Below are 18968 nucleotides of genomic sequence, written 5' to 3' on the forward strand. Positions count from 1 at the left end.
CACGTTTTATCAGGCTTCGATCGAACTCTTCCTAGTCCAGATATCTAAGTTTATTGAGCAACTTATCGTGCTTTGCCGCATTGAATACTATTACGATATGTAGAAGTGAGCCTAGTGTGAGAAACATATTCTAGATTTTCAAGTGTTTCATCTGTTTACGATTATTGTTTCATTATTTCATATATTAACAGACTCAAATGAAACCTTTATTGTGCGCCACTAATTATTTCGTACTCTTCATACAACCTAAATGACAAAGGAGCTATATGCCAACATTCCACACTACAACTTCGGACGCCTCCGAAAGTACCGGTAGGACCTAAAAGGCGCCCTTAATTGCTCCAGCAGTCCCTCCGGATTCTTTACATTAGCAAATTCCAATGGGTTAAGTGTATTTGCAGTTTACTTGAGGGACGGAACTTCAATGTCATGCACTCCAGCAGCGACCAGTCTGGCTGGTTTTTAATTATGCTTCATATTTCATTTGGCGTCGTTGGAACAAGCATCGATTATTGGAGATTCTACGCCGCTGTTGCAGTACATTTTTTCTGCACGCTCCTCTTCATACGTGTCTATGTGAATAAAATCTGTCTTTAGTTTTTCAGCCACCTGAGTTCCTGGTAGGCTAGTGTTATGTTTCAAAATTTCTGTCATGACTTGATGTCACTGAGTTCTACCCATCGCGCCGTCGATTATGTTTCATACTTTTAGAGGAGCATTCGGAACATTTCTGAGTTTATTACAATCAATCAATCAACAAATCAATCAGTCAATCAATCAAACAATCTTTTTTAAACAGCTAGTAAAAATACATGCGAATCATTTATGCCCTTAGCCTTCTTGGCTAGACTTGTACCCATGCAGGAAATGCAAAAATAATGATAACGAGACAACTCAGTATTATACACAAAATTCATGTGCACCAGTTATGCGATGGTTATATACAAGGGAAAGCGAAATACTGAAGAAATTATACAATAGTTGGGAGAAAAATAAATTGAATGCGTTTTATAATGGAGTCGAATATTGCTGGCTTCGGAAATCGTTTGTTTATTTTGGCGATTGAAAATAGGCCTATTTGCAGGTTATCAGGCAGTTGGTTACAAATTATAGCTGTGGCATAGGAAATATTTCTTTTGCCGTACACATTATTAACAACTGGCAGCTCAAGACTGCAACTGAAAAAAATTCTATTTGGACGAGGTGGACGCTAATAAGTTGGATTTAGGTTTTAAGTTGGATTTAGGTTTCTTTTTAATGTATTGTATTCATTTCTTCTATTGGAATTGCCATGGTGCATAAATCTAGGATAATTTCTGTTTATTTGCATTATTAATTTGTACAGGTGAAAGGCGATTCAAGGCTTCTTTCCTTTTCTGCTCCTTGCTTTGCTCTCTCGAAATGGGTAGGCCGCATTGAATCACTTAGTCAGCTTCAGTACGCAGGCGGTGCAGGCCAGATTGGCATTTCTTTTTTGATAGTCATCTTCCCATCTTATTGCTCAATAAGTACTCTGGATTGCTGTAGGCTGCAATCCTTAATTATGCTGCATATAAATTTCATTCCCGGATGCAAATCCCTTTCGAATATTAAAGCTGTGAGAAGAAAAAGTGGCTTGTGGCATGCGACAACAGTGATAATAACGCAGGAATTGTCGCGACTGTTAAAAATGTAATGCGAAAGATTTTTGCAAAAGCCGCGAAATTACAAGTAACCCTAACCGGCAGAGTTTTGGCAGAGTTAAAGATATGAGGACGAATCATTCTGCGAAGTGTCTGTGGTTCTCCATTGCTAACATTACGTTTCATGACATTAAGACCTCGCGTTTTCAGCACAAAAAAAACATTAGCAATAGAAGCTATGATCGCCAGTTTAAGCAAACCTGCTATATGCTGATGACTCGTAAACCAGCAGCTTGGCGCCGAGCAGTAAGTCTGAGACGTATTTGTGCCCGGCGGCGAAGAGAGAACTCAGAGACGCGCAATTAATCGTTACTAAGAGCGACAAATACCATGTTGTAGAGAGAGTTTTACCTTATAGCGCAGGGTGTCCTCGTCGTCGTATGTTATCACGCTTGGGGACTGCCCGTCGATGACGTACACAACTTGAGCGCCATTATCCACGTGAATGTCGCCTCTTCGCAGCTTCTCATTGCATAGCTGTTGGGCGAGGGGTTGCACATGATTCATGCTTTCCATTGATTATAAAACAAAGTGTAAGGCTTAAAATTGCAGAGGATACTTAAGCTCCACCTGGAGGGTATAGCGCTGCAGATTAATGGGGTGATTTCCGCTAATGCGAAATGTCAATCTCAACATTCACAGATCCGTGGGAGTCCTCATACCCCTCCTTGCGCAATGGGGCAGCAATTAAGCAATGCGCCACTACTATGCGATGACAGATGCTTCAAGCGGTGGTCCTTGTGCGGCCCAGGTTGCTCTTCCCGAGCGACTAATCATCAATTTAATTGCCGCCTACCACGGCGGGCAGTTTGCTCACTACGCGGTGGGCAGGTTGTGATGATGCCACAAGGTAACGTGACCTAGGTTAACCAAAGTTGTTCCCTGGGGCCGCCTGCCTGCTCATCATTTTTCGCTCACACCGCCGGCACCGGATTTTCCGGGGAACGAGACATTTAGCGCTATCGCGTTAAAAATGTTCACGCGTTTCTAAATATAAACGCTAGCGGCGCGAAAAGCGACGGCCGCGCTACTACTGGTGGAAAGTACACGAGGGAGGAAGCCGGCCGCTCCGGTCACTTCCCGTACAATTCTGCGCCGTGGTCTCGTCGTGAATGCATTTCATCGGCATTGCTTTCGCTGAGTATGCACAACGATATTAACTTCAGTGTATGACGAGCAACAGTTTCTCTCGTCATAGGTGGTCAAACTACCGGCATCGCGGCAAGGTGATTTTTCTTCTTCCCAACACCGCCTTCGACACGACCCGGAATGAAAAATTTGGTCAGACTTCGCTTTGCATCGTCGCCTTTTTCCACATTTTAGTTTTATGAAACCAAAAGCATGTGAGACAATTGAGCCGCCGGGTTGGCTCAGTAGTTATGGCGCTCGGCTGCTGACCGAAAAGACGCGGGTTTGGATTTTAATGATGGAGGAAAAATTCTAGAGGCCCGTGTACTGTGCGATGGCAGTGAACGCTCAAAAAACCGCAGGCGGTGGAAATTTCTGAAGGCCTTCATTACGGTGTCCCTTATAGCCCGAGTTGCTCTGGGACATTAAACCCCCCTAAAGTAAAACCATAGACCAAGTTTCTCCATGAATTGTCAGAAGTTGGCTTCCACTCCCGTTTAGGTCTCTGGTGAAAATATTTTATAGGTGCGCATCACTGCTAGGAACTTTTGTAGTATAGTGCTGGCTGTTTCTGTGGCGCTTTACAAGGTACAGTTTTGGTCGAAAAGCTCGGACTGCTGTGAAGGGGCCGGGGGACGCCTGAAACTGAGGGGCATGCTGCCCTCGCCCTTTTTTATCTTCGGCGCTAGCGAGCGGTGGCAGCCGCGATCGGAACGCAGCCGCTCCTGCCACGTTCACAGCGGCCTGAGGTTTTTTCACCGAGACTATTACATATCGTTGATTTATAGTCCAGAGAAAAGATGGGTCGGAGGGGCGTAGGAGGGGAAACCAATGAAACAGGCCTCTAAGCTCACAGCGGAGCGTTCTGATGCTGTGTGATGGGAGTTAAGGCTATTTTGACTGGAAGTTTCTGAGCGGCTACCAAAGCATTTAAGCTTTACCAAGCGAACAATTTACCAAAGGCCAAGCAGTTGCATTACCGTGTTTTGTCCATTTATAACTGTACATCGTTTGAGTTGTTTAGTGATACCAAGCTCGCGTCGAGCGTTTACTTGATCATGAGCCCTATGACTAAGCGAGGTGGAAAAATCGGCTAGAGTTGGTGCATACGCGCGAAACAGATGGCGGGGCAATCGTCGTCTCGAAGAGTCTTCCTGAAGGTTCAACCCTTGAACAGCCGCATATCCGGGTCACTCGTTCTACCAACTGAGCTAACCGGGAGGACAGAAGATGGTAGGACGAGGCCGAACTTGTAAAGAACGGCGGGCTAATCCAATGTGTTACAGGGAAATTCCCTAAGGTAGATTAAATTTGCAATACGGCAGCAATAACTCATTTCTTTAACTGCAGAGCTTTTGTGGAAGTTGTTTCACTTTGCTCTGTGGCAGTGTGTCTCCTCTTGGGTGGATCGTCATCATCATCATCAGCCCCTGACCACACCCACTGCAGGGCAAAGGGCTCTCCCATGTCTCTCCCACTAACCCTGCCCTTTGACAGCTGCGCCCACCACATACCCGCAAACGTCTTAAGCTCATCCGCCCACCTAACCTTCTGCTGCCTCCTCCTACGCTTGCCTTCTCTTGGAATCCAATCCGTTACCCTTAAGGACCAGCGGTTATCTTGCCTTCGCATTACATGCCCTGCCCGAGCTCATTTCTTCCTCTTGATTTCGACAAGGATGTAATTAACTCGCGGTTGTTCCCTCAGCCACTCCGCCCGCTTCCGTTCTCTTAACGTTACACCTATCATTTTTCTTTCCATAGCTCGTGGCGTTGTTCTTAATTTAAGCTGAATCCTTTTAGTTAGCCTCCCTGTTTCCGCCCCATATTTTTGTAGCGGTAAGATACAAGTGTTGTATACTTTTCTCTTGACGGATACTGATAAATTGTCATTCATGATCTGAGAGAACCTGCCATATGCGCTCCACACAATTTTTAGTTTGGTTTGGTTTATGGGGTTTAACGTTCCAAAGCGACTCAGAAAATTTCCCTCAAATGATCAGGATCAGCGGTCACCACCTGTCTTATGTAGACGTCTTCATCTACCACTTACAATACCTCGCTGCGAATTAAGAACTGCTGTTTCTTTGCTAGACAGTTGGACATTACTTTGGTTTTCTGGATGCTAATTTTTAGGCCGAACATACTGCTCTGCCTAACTCATTGATCATGCTGTGCAGTTCATCTCCAGAGTGACTCAACAAAGCAATGCCATCAGCAAATCGCAGATTATTTAGGTATTCTCTATTAACTCTTATCCTCAACTGTTCCCAATTCAGGCCTAGGAATACCTCCTGTAAGCAGACGGTGAATAGTATTGGCGAAATCGTGTCTCCCTCCCTAACGTCCTTTCTTATTGGAATTTCATTGTTGTTTTTATGGAGGACTGTGGCAGCAGTGAAGTTGCTGCGAGTATATTCCAGTATTTAAACATAGGCTCTTTTGCACCTTGATTCGGTCATTCCTGCATGACTGCTGAGATTTCCACCGAGTCAAATGCTTTCTTGTAATCAATGAAGGCTACATATAGGGGTTGGTTATATTCTGCGCATTTCTTTGTCACCTGATTGTTGGTGTGAATATTAATAAGTATTTGCTCCCTTATTGCAGACTACACAGCGAGGCTGCACGCTAGGAAAGGGAAAAGGCTAGCGTTCTATATTAAGTGCATATGCAGTTTCTGTAGATATCTCGCATGTTTGTCAACGGTATCGATATTTAGAGAAACGCACGGTGGTTGTGTTATGCGCTTTCGGAACCAGTTTTGGAACTCCTGAAAACATAAAGATAGCTGCTGAAATGTAAACTGAGGTCATAAATAACGGTCGAAACATTTGTGCATTTGAGGCTCAGTACATCGAAAACCTTCACTTGAAAACCTGAGCTCTGAAGAACAGAGGTAGCCTAAATGCAGTGAAGCTGAAACTAGGCATAAGCGAAAACCAAATGTGACGCTAATAGACAAGGATGGTAATATATTTACTAGTAAGGATAAAATTGTAAAAGTAGCCGAGTTTTACACATGTCTGTATAGTAGCCGAAATATTCAAGACGGTAATGTATAGGCGTGTGTGCAGAAGAATTCGACGCCGCGTTAGTAATTAAAGAAGTAAACAATTGAAAGGGCGGACAGCAGCTGGTAAAGGTCAGGTAACTACAGATCTGTTGAAGTATGGCGGAGACACTGTGGTTGAACAACGAACCCCCCTGTATACACAATACCCCATGACCTTAAGTCCACCAGAATGTTGGAATGATACTAAGCTTATATTACTCCATAAGAAAGGGTACGCCAAGGACTTGATACATTACAGACCGATTGGTTTACGGTCCCTTGTGCACAAGACATTTGTAAAGGAAATCGCGAATAAAATAAGAGCCAACTTATACTTCAGTGAACTGAAGGCCCAGGCTGACATTCGTAAAGGCTACTCCGGAATAGACTATATTCACATATTCAGTCAGCTGCCAGAAAAGTGTGCAGAATTAAACAGGACCATATAATATCCTGCATAGATTACGAAAACGTGTATGACTCAGTAGAAACCTTAGCAGTAATGGAGGCACTGCGGAACCAAGGTGGGGAAGAGGCATATCAAAAGGTATCAGAAAAATTTCAGCAATGGCTGAGCAGCCACCATAGTAAGCATTCATGAGAAGAGTGATAAAATTGCAATCAGGAAAGGTGTTACGAATGGGGACAATCTCTTCAGTACTATTGACCGCGTGCTAAATAAGAGGGATGAAACTTTACGTGAAGATGTACGAAAGTTAGAAGTGAAGATAAAAACTAGGGGACAAAACTGAATTAATAATACGTTACGGTCAGATACAACTCAAGAAAAAAGCGGGAGATGCTCGTCAATGAAGGCGCTCCAGCAAATGGCGTCGAGCGATTTTCTTGAGTTCATCCGAGTAAGCCGTGATTATTACCCATTCATCTACCACTCCCTGCGATTCCACGCTAGCCGCCACAAGAGGATCGGTCAAGAGAAAGAGAGGAAGAAGGTGTCAATTGGAAGCATCGGTCGATGCCATCGGCTAAAGGGACTGTTTTGAGGGGCATTTGCCGCTTCGTTCTTGAGTTGATATCCACCTATGCTAATCTCCAATTCACTGGTCACATTGCCTTAACCGAGAGGACGAATTGCGAAGTACGATCGAGGACCTAGACAGACAAAGCAGAACAGTGGGTCTAAAAATATTATGCAGGAAACAATGTTTAACTGTCTCAGAAGGAAGAGCAATCTACGGTAGGACGTGAAGGGTTAAAAGTGGTAAGAAAAGACATACCCTTAGACCGGCACTGACCGCAGATACGGATCACGAGACTGAAATAAGCAGGAGAATAAGAATCGGATGGAGTGCATTTGGCAAGTATTTTCAGATAACAAATGGCAGTTTCTCAGTATAGCTCTAGAGGAAGGTATATAAAAGCTGCATTTTGCCGCTACTCACCCATGCGGCGGGAACTTGGGCGCTAGCCAAAAGGATTGAACTTAAATTGAGGACAACACCGCTAGCTGTGGAGAGGAAATTGATAGATGGGCCGTTGTGACAGGAAGAGAACATATTTGAGTCAAAGAAAATTCCGGGTTAGTGACGCCATAGTGAAAAAAAAAAGGTATGGGCCGAACAAGTAATGCGAATTGAGGACATGATGGTAGTTAATGTTAACATTCCCAATTCCAAGAGAAGCCAAGTGCATCAGAAGGAAGGAAAATATGATATGGACGGTTGAGTTTGGGAAGTTTGCAGAGATAAGGGAGCCGGACCTCGGGGTTTATTGGAAAGGTCTTTGTCTGCAGTGGGTGTTCTTAGGTTGTTGATGACGACATTGAAAAGCGCGAACCGTTGTTCCCTTTGCTTTTGCTCATGGTTTGAAATACTGTTTTTTAAGCAAATATAATGTCGTATGGAGCGAAATATTCGTGCGGATATTTTGACTGCCATTGGTGGTAGGCCTGTAACAGGTATAAAGAAGGGGCGGTTACCCAAAAATTGATTGGCAACTCCTCGCTGAATATCGTCGACGCGACCTTCCTTTTAGGATTTAAACAATTACATGTCTGATAAACGCTCACTCCTTGTGGGTCCAAGGTGAAGCTGCCGGTTGTCGATCTAGGACTGATTGTCGGGACATCATCGTTTGTCGGAAATTTCCGCTTCTTGCGCATTCTCGCAACATGTGCCATCTGTAATCATACGGTATGATATACAATAGTGCGAGTATTTGGTTTTGACGTTACGTAGCGACACATGGGCTATGAGGGACCCATAGTGGAGGGCTCCAGATGAATTTACCCCACCTTGAGTTTTTCAACCCTAGGCGGGGTTAAATGCAGTGAATCAACATTAAATAACAAATATAATATTTAATAATCTGCGAAGGCTATAATAAATATTTGCTACTTTCTACACATGTTACAAGCAGATTGTTGGAATAAATGTCCTAATTTTTTACGTCTCTTTAGAAAAAATGGTGTGTCACTTCTGCTGCTTGAATAGTAAGGCTCGTCAGATGCCATTATCAATGGCCTTTGGCAATACATTTTCGCAATTACACTGTAAACTAGTAGGCCGAATCTGTACAGCCCCTGACAGCACCCTTGTTTTGGATTATTATATTACTGCCATCATTCCATGCTTCCAACAGTTTTGTCACGAAGCATTCTGTAGAGAACATTCTCCAAGGTTTGCCTAGCAGGAATATCTCTGCCATTTTTCTTGAGATATCCTGTTCCATGCACCACTAGGGCCGCATTTTCTTCGGCGCTTTTAGTAGAGGTTTCCCTAATTCTTTCGTAATAGCAATTTGATGTTATATTTATTTAGTGTTACTATCTAACTTCACTTATATACGTCAAATTTTCCGATGAAGTAGCTGTCTCTTCACCAATTTTGTTCATACTTATTAGTGCTTTATCGGCTGCTCAATCTTTTGATGGTTACTTCTGTCGCTTACTTGCTGCATATTAGTCAGAAAGTTCTAGTCTTATGTTACCTCTTTGGTGTGAAGATTTCATGATTTGGCGCTCCTTAATGAACCAATTTGATTGGACAACTTGCCTCCGTTTTGCGTAATCACCATGCCCCCTATATTGATGATGATGCTAGGTTTTTATTACGCAAGGGAAACTAAGGCCAAAGAGCGCCAAACACGGTGTTCTTGGTCGACTCGGGCTAAAATGTGTACAGATCATAGGATTGAAGCCAGGTGTATAAGGCCTAAGAGTAGTGAGTATGTGCATGATTATAGAGTCTGAAGAGGGTGCCTAAATATCTGGTGGAATGGCTTAAAATGATTTATAGTGCCTAAAATTGTTCTAACAGGAGTTATATATGAACGACGAAGCCAGGTAGCCGCAACCACAGTCCTTGCTTGAGCAAAAGGGGCGAGGCGTCTGGCAGCTATGAGTGAGCTAAGCAATCTCCTCAGCAATGAGGAGGTGCTGAGGTGACTTTGAATATGAAATTTCTCTTAAAAAACCTACATCAGTTAAAAATTTAAAACCTCTATCCAATGAGAACATGCGGTGATCACCTGAAAAGTGCCCCCAATGTTACTGCGCACTCCACGTTTATATTATTGCGGTGTTCATAACATTTCCACTTACGCCCGCATTCTTCGGGACAAGACCAATTTCTGTTTTCAAGCGTGAACCTGGACCGATGAAATCTTGCTCTTACTGGGCGCTCGCATATCACCTTCTTCCGTGCAGCATCTCCATTTCTTTTTACAAAGCTAGGTCGATTCGAGACATGGGGATCCGGTAGTCGCTCGACGTCACGTGGTCCAATACCCATACATCCTACAGGATGCATCGGTAGGCGTATGTTACGAAGTTTTTTTCGTGACTAGTTGGCCCGCTGGTATTGATTCGTGTCCATGCATTCCATTTTTCGCCCTCGTGAAGTGATGTTCATTGTTAGGCGAATATGTCTTCATACAAATTCTTCTAATAGTTCTACTCTGCTGCACCTTGTACCAATGCCATGGATTCGTGCTACCTTCTAGCCGCCTCCAACCTTCATATTGAAGTCATCGATCAGAATAATGGATGGAGTTTATACTTTGTCCGTAGCGAATTTAAGGTCTGCGTAGGAATCATTAGATAAACTCGCCATCGCGTCTGGATGTCGGCGCATAGGACTGCACTATTTTCTCTTAGCAGTTCTTTGTAAGCTTGATTACAATGGCTGCTAGCCGCTCGTTAATGTTGGCTTTTTCGTCAATGCTACCCGAGACATTTTTATTGCTCTGGAGTCCCACGCTACATTTTCTCCTGTCTAGCAGATCACTGCAACCAAATACGCGCTTTTTTTAACGTGCGTCACGAACTCTCTTAACTCCGCTAACAAAATTAAATAGCCTCACTTGGAAAACTTTAGATAGGGCCATCTGGAGATCTATATTATGTGCAATCATCGTCTGCATCGTTGGTTTGAATACAGCTTTGTTGATTTCGTCCCAAGCAGCCGCGAACTGACAGCGAAGGGCGGCCTGTCCTATCTGGAGGTGTTCTTTTTCATGTACCCGTAAATGAATTCGCACTGAGAAATCGGGAGGGATTTCAAGTTTTGATGGCAGGGTGTGTAGCTTCACACAGCGTGGGGCAATTCGTAGCTTCTGTAGCAGCTAAACACACAATAACCAGTGGTTCCCCATCTTAAAAAATATTGACAGCTGAGCGTCAAATATTCGATATTATACATCCAGTCTTCCTATCCGAAAAGAAAAGAAGAAATATTGGCTATGGTTTTGCTTTGGTTAAACCTGGAGTGACGATATAGCTACAGCTGGCCGCGTGGAACTCGCTGAGTATAATTGCAAAGTCAGTCTTTCGCCGCTCCGTTTCGCTGGGCGTTCCTTCTTCATCTTCGTCCCTGGACGAGATTCACTCTCTCCCGCTCTCCACTTCCTCTCCACTCGGTTTCGCCGGCGCGCCGCGCCGCCGGCAGCTCCTCCGCACCACGTGACTAACCACGTGACCACGTGGCAGCGCCGCCACGCTGAAGGCTCGAAATGCTAGCGTGGTGTAGCTATCGCTATAAAATATTAAAAACTTTTGAACAATGTGCATTTACTTTCAGCAGCCGTCACGTTTCTGCAGTTTTCTATATTGAACGCCCGATCCAGCTGCTGCAGACCGATACAGACGAGCGGACCGGACCGTCCGCGACCCTGTCCGCTCGTCTGGACCTACGATTAAAATCAGCACTCAGGGGTCGCCCCGCTGATGTGTTGGCAGGCATGGGTAACCTGACGTTCACCACCTGAAATACAATAGGCGGCGCCTGGGTTGCGTAGTCTAGAAGCGCTCTCTGCCAGGTGGTGCTTGGCAACTGCCCAGATTCCTGTAATTTCTCAAGCTGAGAATGAATACGAGTGCTCCAACCATTCAGGAGAGGATTGAGTTTTGAGGTTTTTTATTACGTTTGATTACATGTTACCTGTGTAATAAAGAGTATAAAAGGAGGTTCCGATGTCAGACTATGAGGGGGACATCCTACCGCTTTCTGTACCATCTTGTATTCCTTTTTAGAAGCAGTAGAGCCGTTAGTTTCTTGCATGCGCCATGTGGTGAGAAAACAAACAACCTAGACCGCAGCCATGAATTCGTGGTAATTATTAGAGAGAGCGAGAGGGGAAATTCTGGGTAATTTTTTTGATGATTGGTTACTTCGCGCAGGCAAGGTGCCAAGCGCCACTACAGTTGAAAAGGTGTGACCAAAAAGCTTTCTTGCGGGCTGAAGTCCTCCTCTTACTTCTGAGGAGGAAGAGGCAGAGAAGAGCTCAAAAGAAGCTATTTTCCTGCTGTTATTAGACATGCATTACTTTGGCAGTTCCTCCACCTGCCTTACAGAGACTGCCTCAATGTTACGTTTGCATTGTAAGCGAAGCAGTGGTGGCAATCATTTCCTGTCGACAATGGACTGCACGTGCAGTATCTTAGAAGTTAATTACAACTGAAGTTCATTCCACGACAAGTAACAATACTTGATAGAAAATGTGGTTCTTATAATCAAAACAAATGTCCCCAAGACTAACACAAGTACCCAAACCTGCACCCATTCCAAACTAACACCCGAAAGACGCGGGTTTGATTCCGGCAGCGGAGGTTGAATTTCGATGAAGGTGAAATTCTAGAGCCCCGTGTACTGTGCGATGTCAGCGCACGTTAAAGAACCCCAGGTGTCGAAATTTCCTGAGCCCTTCACTATGGCGTACCTCACAGCCTGAGTCGCTTTGGGACGTTAAACCCCCATATACCAAGCAACTTCACAACCGGCCTTCTACCTACTTTTAATACTCAATTTCATGTATTCTGTGCGAGTTCATTCCTTCGTCATTAAACCTGGGACCTGATATGCTAAGAGTCCATTCAGCTTGCTTGTGACACCCGATTTATGCGGTAGGCTTAACTGCGAGCTTGTTCAGAGACAATTACAAGTTCTATTAACAATCTCTTTCACAAAAGTACTCACGTATTCGTAGTTGACAGATTTTTCGAGCATATCTTGGCCGGCAAAATCTTTGCAAGGGGCAAAAGGCTTCATATGTGCATCATTCATGGTTGCTGTTTCATATTTCAGTCCTCTGAGGGACACTGATACATACAGAGCAGTCTTCATATTCTTGCTCGCAAGCCACGTCGCTATCTGATGAGCGTGCCGCTGCAAAATTAAGGGAAAACAGTGAAACATAAAATGCTAGCGGCAACCATTCCTTGATGCATGTGGGCTGACGCGCAGATAAAGTTCGACCTGTGTCACTCACTGAAAGATGTTGAATACATACGGTGCAGAAGAACTAGATAGAAGGGGGACAGCAAGGGCTTCTTAACTCAATCGACGAAACAATGGTTTTTGCTTAGCCACGTAGCCATGCCGCGTCGGTGCGGAGCGAACATATTACCACGGCCCTTCAAAACCAGCAGCTAATAACAGAACGTCACACGAGACAAGTAAACCCGAACCGTAACTAGTAATAATGCCTATACCTCCCGGATTATTTGCTCACTGGCGAAAAACTCGTAGCGCTGGCTGCCCTGGATTCGTGAAATGACACTTGACTACGCTCCCATGATTGTATAGTTCGCAGGAGATAACTTTCTCAGGGATACGGCGCTGCTTTTTTGTAGTTCCCCACAGAGATCTTCACTGTTACCCTTTTAGTTCTTTTTAGGGGGGGGGGGGGGGGTGAAGGGAAGTCATCGTGAACAGTGCTGATTGGCGGTACTCACCCTGGTCAATAAAGTACTCATCCTGAGGCGGATGAGGCGGTACTCATCCTGGTCTGGCGGCAGGTCCAGCGCTATTTTCACTGCCACGCCCTAGATTTGTTTGTAGCAGCGACCCAGTGCCTCCCTCGGATAAGGTTTACGACTACCCTGAGTAATGTTTTAGCATGAAAGAGGAAGCCAGCTAATTTTATCTCAGCTGAAATAAAAGAGAGGAAATGGGAATGGGCTCGGAAAGTAATGCCGACCGCAGAAAGTTTATAGTTTTTAAGTGCAACAGAGTGAAATTGAAGGAAGTAGCGTGAATTGCTGAACGAGTTGGTTCATCGCTTGCAGAGAAACGGAACGAGTCGAACTACGACGCAGGAAAAAAGTGAGGAAAGCAGGCGCAACCATAGGACTTGCAGCTACTTTATTTTTGCCTCATTCCGCGGACTTGAAATCATGCTCTTGCTCATGCGCACACGAAAACAGCGCACAGGAGGAAAGGAAAACTTGATTCATCCAGCTGTTATCCAATCATCGATAAAAAGCGCCACTCCTTAGCGGTTATAGCCACTGAAGGTTTACTTATACAGAACTTATTCTTGTCACATGGGAACGCCTCAGGCAGCTCTTCAATTGTGCAAACCTGTGCAGCTACTGCGCTCACTTAGAATAGCCACAGCTCTCGGCCGCTCTCAATAAAAGATAATATGAGTTTCCTGACAAGTGACCTAAAATACCCTAAGGAAGATTGAAGGTTGTAGAAACTGGCCCAAATTATCACGAATAGTTCCCCAGCAATCTGGTGCGACTTTCGTGGTTCAAAGTGATAAGTAGGAGTGCTGATAGCGAGAAATAAAAATGCAGGGGTTTTCAAAACACAGTGGCAGCGCTTTGGTCTCAAGCATAAATCCGTCTGACAGTACTGGAAAAAGAGCTTGTTTTCCTGTCGGACCTTAGCTTAACACTTTAATGTGCTTTGTACAGGATTTTGTAAAGTCATAGTAAAAAGTTTGTGGGATGCGGATTCCTGGAAATTGAAATTTGGTTTCATTTCGGAGGAAAAGAAATGGCGCAGTAATTGTATCACATATCACCGGACATCCGAATCGCGCCGTAAGGGAAGGGATAAAGATGGGACTGAGATAAGAAAGGAAGAAAGAGGTGCCGTAGTGGAGGGCACCTGAATAATTTCGACCACCCAGGAAAAATATTTCTTCGTCTCATCGCTTGTCAGTCAGCTGATATCTTTCGTTTGAATGGAGCCCATATGTCCCGTCGCGATTCAATACTTTTTATTTACGCCTTTCCCGACCACTCAGAAATAATATTTTTCCTCGAACTCGCGCCTCGAAAACTTTCGTCTATGCCTATGCCTTGCTCTAGCTAGGATTGATTTCTTCGGTTAAGGCGAATTCAACAGCCCTAACCTTTCAAATAGCGTTCTTTTTAAGCAAACTATCTAAGAAAGGAAGAAATATTTCACAAACAGTGAGCTTGGCAGCGCGTTTTTTGCTGTTTTCTTGTTGAGAGATTCGATACCAGTACTAATCCCATTTTTTTTCTAGTTTTATTTCGTCACTTGCATCCTGGAAACATGTAATTATTCCGCGATCCTGGGATGTTTATTTCATAAATCCTCGTGTTTTAGTATTACAGTTTTTAATTATTTTCACGAACTGTATTAAATTTGGCTTGTGCATGTAAAAAAAATTCCCAATTTTGTTTCTGTTGGAAAAAATAATCCACTGCCTTTCTTCAGCCTTGGATAAGCTATATAGCTAAAAATATATGTTTTGAATCGAAATCTTAAATGACGATTGAAAGTGTTAAAGGGCTCCCAATAACGAACGAAAAGTTCAAATCGTGCAATGCGTAACTTTACTGCTTAAGAAAACTGTTCGGTAAAAATTGAAACCTAATTCTGCTTTCGCTCTTCAGCATAGTATGCCTCTCCGTTGAGTGTGCTGAGAAAAGGCACGCTGAGCTACGTAGGAATAACTGAGCACTTGAGTGGCCTCTGTAGAGCAGCGCCGTTCTGCTTCCAACATGAAGAAAACGTTTCAAGCTTTGTTTTCCAATCTGCTTGCTTTTGATTTGGCGGGTGCGCACTTTTCCGTACATGAATTTAATTCGTTCCTTAAGCTTCATTTGTGTTACAGTTTAACATGCATTTGCTGTGTCTTTTCTGCAGTTATACTACGCTTATGATGCATTTGATTCCGAGAACACATACATTACTGTATCGTACATAAACGTGATAAAATATAATAGTTGTTTGGAATGCTGTCATTCGTGTTGTGGGTCATACAAATTCTCAACTTAAAGCGCGAATAACTCATTTTAGGCGGTATGCGTGACATAAAGCCCGGTCGTGAATTGACTGTGTCCTACAGACCACCAATTTGTGACATCAGGGAGATATGCAGAGGCACTACTGAAAGGGGGGGGGGGGGGGGGGGACCTGTAATGGCCGAGGGTGCGACCCACGAAAATCGATGTCAACAATAGCTTTCAGAGCAGTTTTATAAGTTCACAGCGCGCCGATAAAGACATCCCTTCGTTAACAAAAGTCGAGGACGTGATGGAACAGCATGCCAAATATGGAACGTCATTATAAAGTCAAGGTATTTATAAAACACCACTCCATATGCGTGCCGCTTTTAACCAGCGTGAGAATAGAAACCGATGTAAAAAAGATTTTGAATAAATAACTTTTCTGATTTAACTGTGCACCTATGAAAACAATCCTTCGTCAAAATATGGCGATTACTTCTAAGAAGGGCTTAAAAAAATTCAACGTAATTTCGACGGGTACCTGATTTTAAACATAACTTAGATTGTGTGTTGTGATGTCAAGCAGACTGCAGGAGACTTCTAGATGAAAATCAGCTGCATATTTTTCTGAATCGAAAAAGCTTCCAGTGAAACCCGACACACGCTGCGTCGTTCGTGAATTACGCCTTTTCTTTTTAGGCAAGTCAAACAACATAAATAAAAACAAATTTTCAGTTGTTGAATCCATGAAAACATCAGCTTACGTGCAGAGAGTGGATATCATAATGAGCTGGTGAATTTCGCTTGTTCTAGACAGGATATCAGGTAAAGCCGTTTCTTGGCAAAGATTCGATGTGTACCATCTATCGTTGTACTTACGAGATCGTAGGCATAACTTGGCGGCGTTGTTCCGAGGCGCAAATTTGTCGGTGCCAGTATCCTGCAGTGCGAGTACTGCGTCCGCTCGAATATGAGGTGTCCATAAGTGATAATAATGTCAGGCGCTCGATCATCCCTATAACCAGTATAGAGAAGATGGCCGGCTATTAAGAAATGAGCTGTGCAATCAGGACTACAGTTCTGAAGCTGAACATATTGTAAAACCTGCAAGACACGAAATATTCTGAATTCGTATTTTTGCAAAACTCGTTGGCAGCAAAAACATTTATGGATACCTTGCGTAGCGGCATGCACTGTCTCAACAACAGTTTCAAGGTCTGCCATTATGTATCACTCAGTAGCGCAATCAATCGAGCACAAAAGCTGAATAAATAAGATGCGCAGAGTGTATCTACCAACAATTGACAAGAGCGGAAAAAGGCCCGAGTGATAACTCTACTGCCATCAATCTTACGGAATCGTTGAAGCGGCTGCGTTGACGTCTCCCTCGGAAAATGCCGTAAACCCCAGCACCGTGAGACTTTTCTGCTTAGACTGGCTGTTTTGTTCCGCCAGTGCCTTCAGATGCTGGACGAAAAATAACATCAAAACACTGTCCTGTAAATGACTGTGCAATGCACGCTGCGGTTTCCCAACTGTGCAGTATATTTTTTTATTTACGAGTTATAGCATGAATTGTGCAGAGAGCAACGATTTGAAGCATTTAGGTTTTACTGTTTAACAGAATACAATACCATTCGCGGGTGCATTGACAATGGTGCTAGAAAGTTTTCAATAAACAATATATATTGCAGTGCGGTTTATTGTATTGCTCAATTTTCATTTTGTAGCTTTTAAAGAGGTAAACAAAGGGTGCGGCAGGGGATTTGGGTGGCGGATGAGGACTGGAATTTTCCAGGGGTAAGATGGTCGCGGCTTGAGCAGGACAAGTTTAATTAGAAATCTGTGAGAGAGACTTTTGTCTAGCTTCGGACGGGGTATGGTTGTTGATGATGACGATAATGAAGGAGTGAATTTTATCTCCACAAATGTACGGCTTATCATTCTTTGTTCTCTTTACGCGGAGAATTGCCTGCAGTGGGTTCGCTATGAAGAACGCGATTGTTCACTAATAACCGCCACCATGCGCGGTGTATGGAAGAAAGTTTTACACTTTGCAAAATGACGCAAAGGTGTTGTTTACAAACTGCATGTCATGTTTAAGCAGAGTGCGCTTCACAGCTGTGGTCATCCTGACCGTGACAACAACAAAGTGTACATGTCATAAACATCACAGCGAAGTCGGCGTTTCTTTTGAGGGCAAAATATGGCGCAAGAAACGGTTTGTCGCCGCTGCAGGTAGTCACTGCGGTCAAGAGCATACTTGCAACACTGACACCTTTCCGTAAATTTGGCCCGCAATTTTTGATGGACGCTTTCAAAAATGAATCACCTACCACTGTCGAGTTCCCCTCTTTTTAAGGCCCCGTTTTCGAAGTCTGTGTAGGCCAAGGCATTAAGAGACAAATATCGAACCCACGTTGATGCCAGCAAGGCTGGCAAGGAAAGTCGCTCTGTGGGGTTCGACAACAGTGGTTTAAACCCTCCTTGATAATGGAATGTCCCTATGAGCTGAAAGCCGATGCAAGCTCGGGCAAGCTTACAAGACGCTAGTTATGCGAGATGGTTTTGACCAACTTGATGAACAAAATTTCTCGTTGTAAAACTCGCTTCATTGTGAAGCATATTGCGCCCGTACTTTTTTCGCCTGCCATTACCACCACGTGAGAGTGAGTAGTGCAGATGCCCAGCCGGTAATAATTCCCTGATCACTACCGCTAAACTGCATCATCCTCATGGTTCGTCTACAGACAACATTGCGCCCGTCTACCGAGCCAACAGTTGCTCAAAAGGCACGAGCTCTAAGCTTCTGGAGAAATGTGAAAAGTGGGAGGAGTTAGATTGAATTTATCATACAGCAATTGCAAAAGGTGACGGCGCAAAATGAACGAGGATGACCCAGAACGCTCACGCCATCGTTGTTCTTCTTGGGTCATCGTCTCTTGCGCTTACTTGGCGATAAACTAAGCTTGTGGCAAAGAAAGATGCGTGAAGCAACAGACTCCTCGATACCGACAAAATCCATGCAAACAGCGTCAACTACAGCATGATCCGCCGACTTTATGAGGTTTGCGACATTAAGCTGGAGACAAAGAGAGAAAGCGACAGTGAAACCACGTTTGAACAGTGCGATGATAACGAAATTCTGATACTCCGGACGGCGGAAGGCCGGACACGAACGTTGCACTAGTACTACTGGAGGACGAAGATGAAGACAAAATTCGGCTGTCGCCCTGTCTGTACCGATCGGCTACTTTAGCGCTTTTATCTTCTGTGTTCACCTTCCCGGCCATAGTGTGACCTTCTCACGCTCTAAGATCCCGAGAAAGCCACAGCATCTCGGGAAAATCCCTCTGAAGCTGCCTTCACAATGTCGAAGTTCATTCCGCGAGGCGCGCAGGCCTACCTCAGCCTGGCCAACGGACATGAACAGTAATTAGGACAAGAAAATCCTGCTATCAATGTCTCTGCTGTTTCTCTTACCCTTCAGCCCCAAGGAGGTCTCCTCAGCACTTCAGCTCCTCCTGCACCCGGTATTTCATCGCTACTCAAGTCGTCATCTTCACTTGTAAGGGCCGAATCATCGTTACCCCCTACCACCTTGCCTAGTCCTGTGCCTACCCTTATGCCACTCCTGAGCGGCCTGTTTCTGG

General features: G+C 44.2%; 1 protein-coding gene across 1 annotated transcript in view; it reads right to left on the reverse strand.

Annotated features, from left to right (window-relative positions):
- LOC144098051 (uncharacterized) overlaps nt 1-18968 on the reverse strand; it is a 61257-nt gene that overhangs the window by 7557 nt on the left and 34732 nt on the right. The window contains exons 5-8 of the mRNA XM_077630613.1: nt 16670-16782; nt 16195-16330; nt 12299-12487; nt 2034-2159 (exon numbers count right to left, since the gene is read on the reverse strand). Of these exons, the coding sequence (XP_077486739.1) occupies nt 2034-2159; nt 12299-12487; nt 16195-16330; nt 16670-16782 (564 nt within the window). The remainder of the gene's footprint in view (nt 1-2033; nt 2160-12298; nt 12488-16194; nt 16331-16669; nt 16783-18968) is intronic.

Source organism: Amblyomma americanum, chromosome 7 (assembly GCF_052857255.1).
Source record: "Amblyomma americanum isolate KBUSLIRL-KWMA chromosome 7, ASM5285725v1, whole genome shotgun sequence".
Lineage (NCBI taxonomy): Eukaryota > Metazoa > Arthropoda > Arachnida > Ixodida > Ixodidae > Amblyomma > Amblyomma americanum.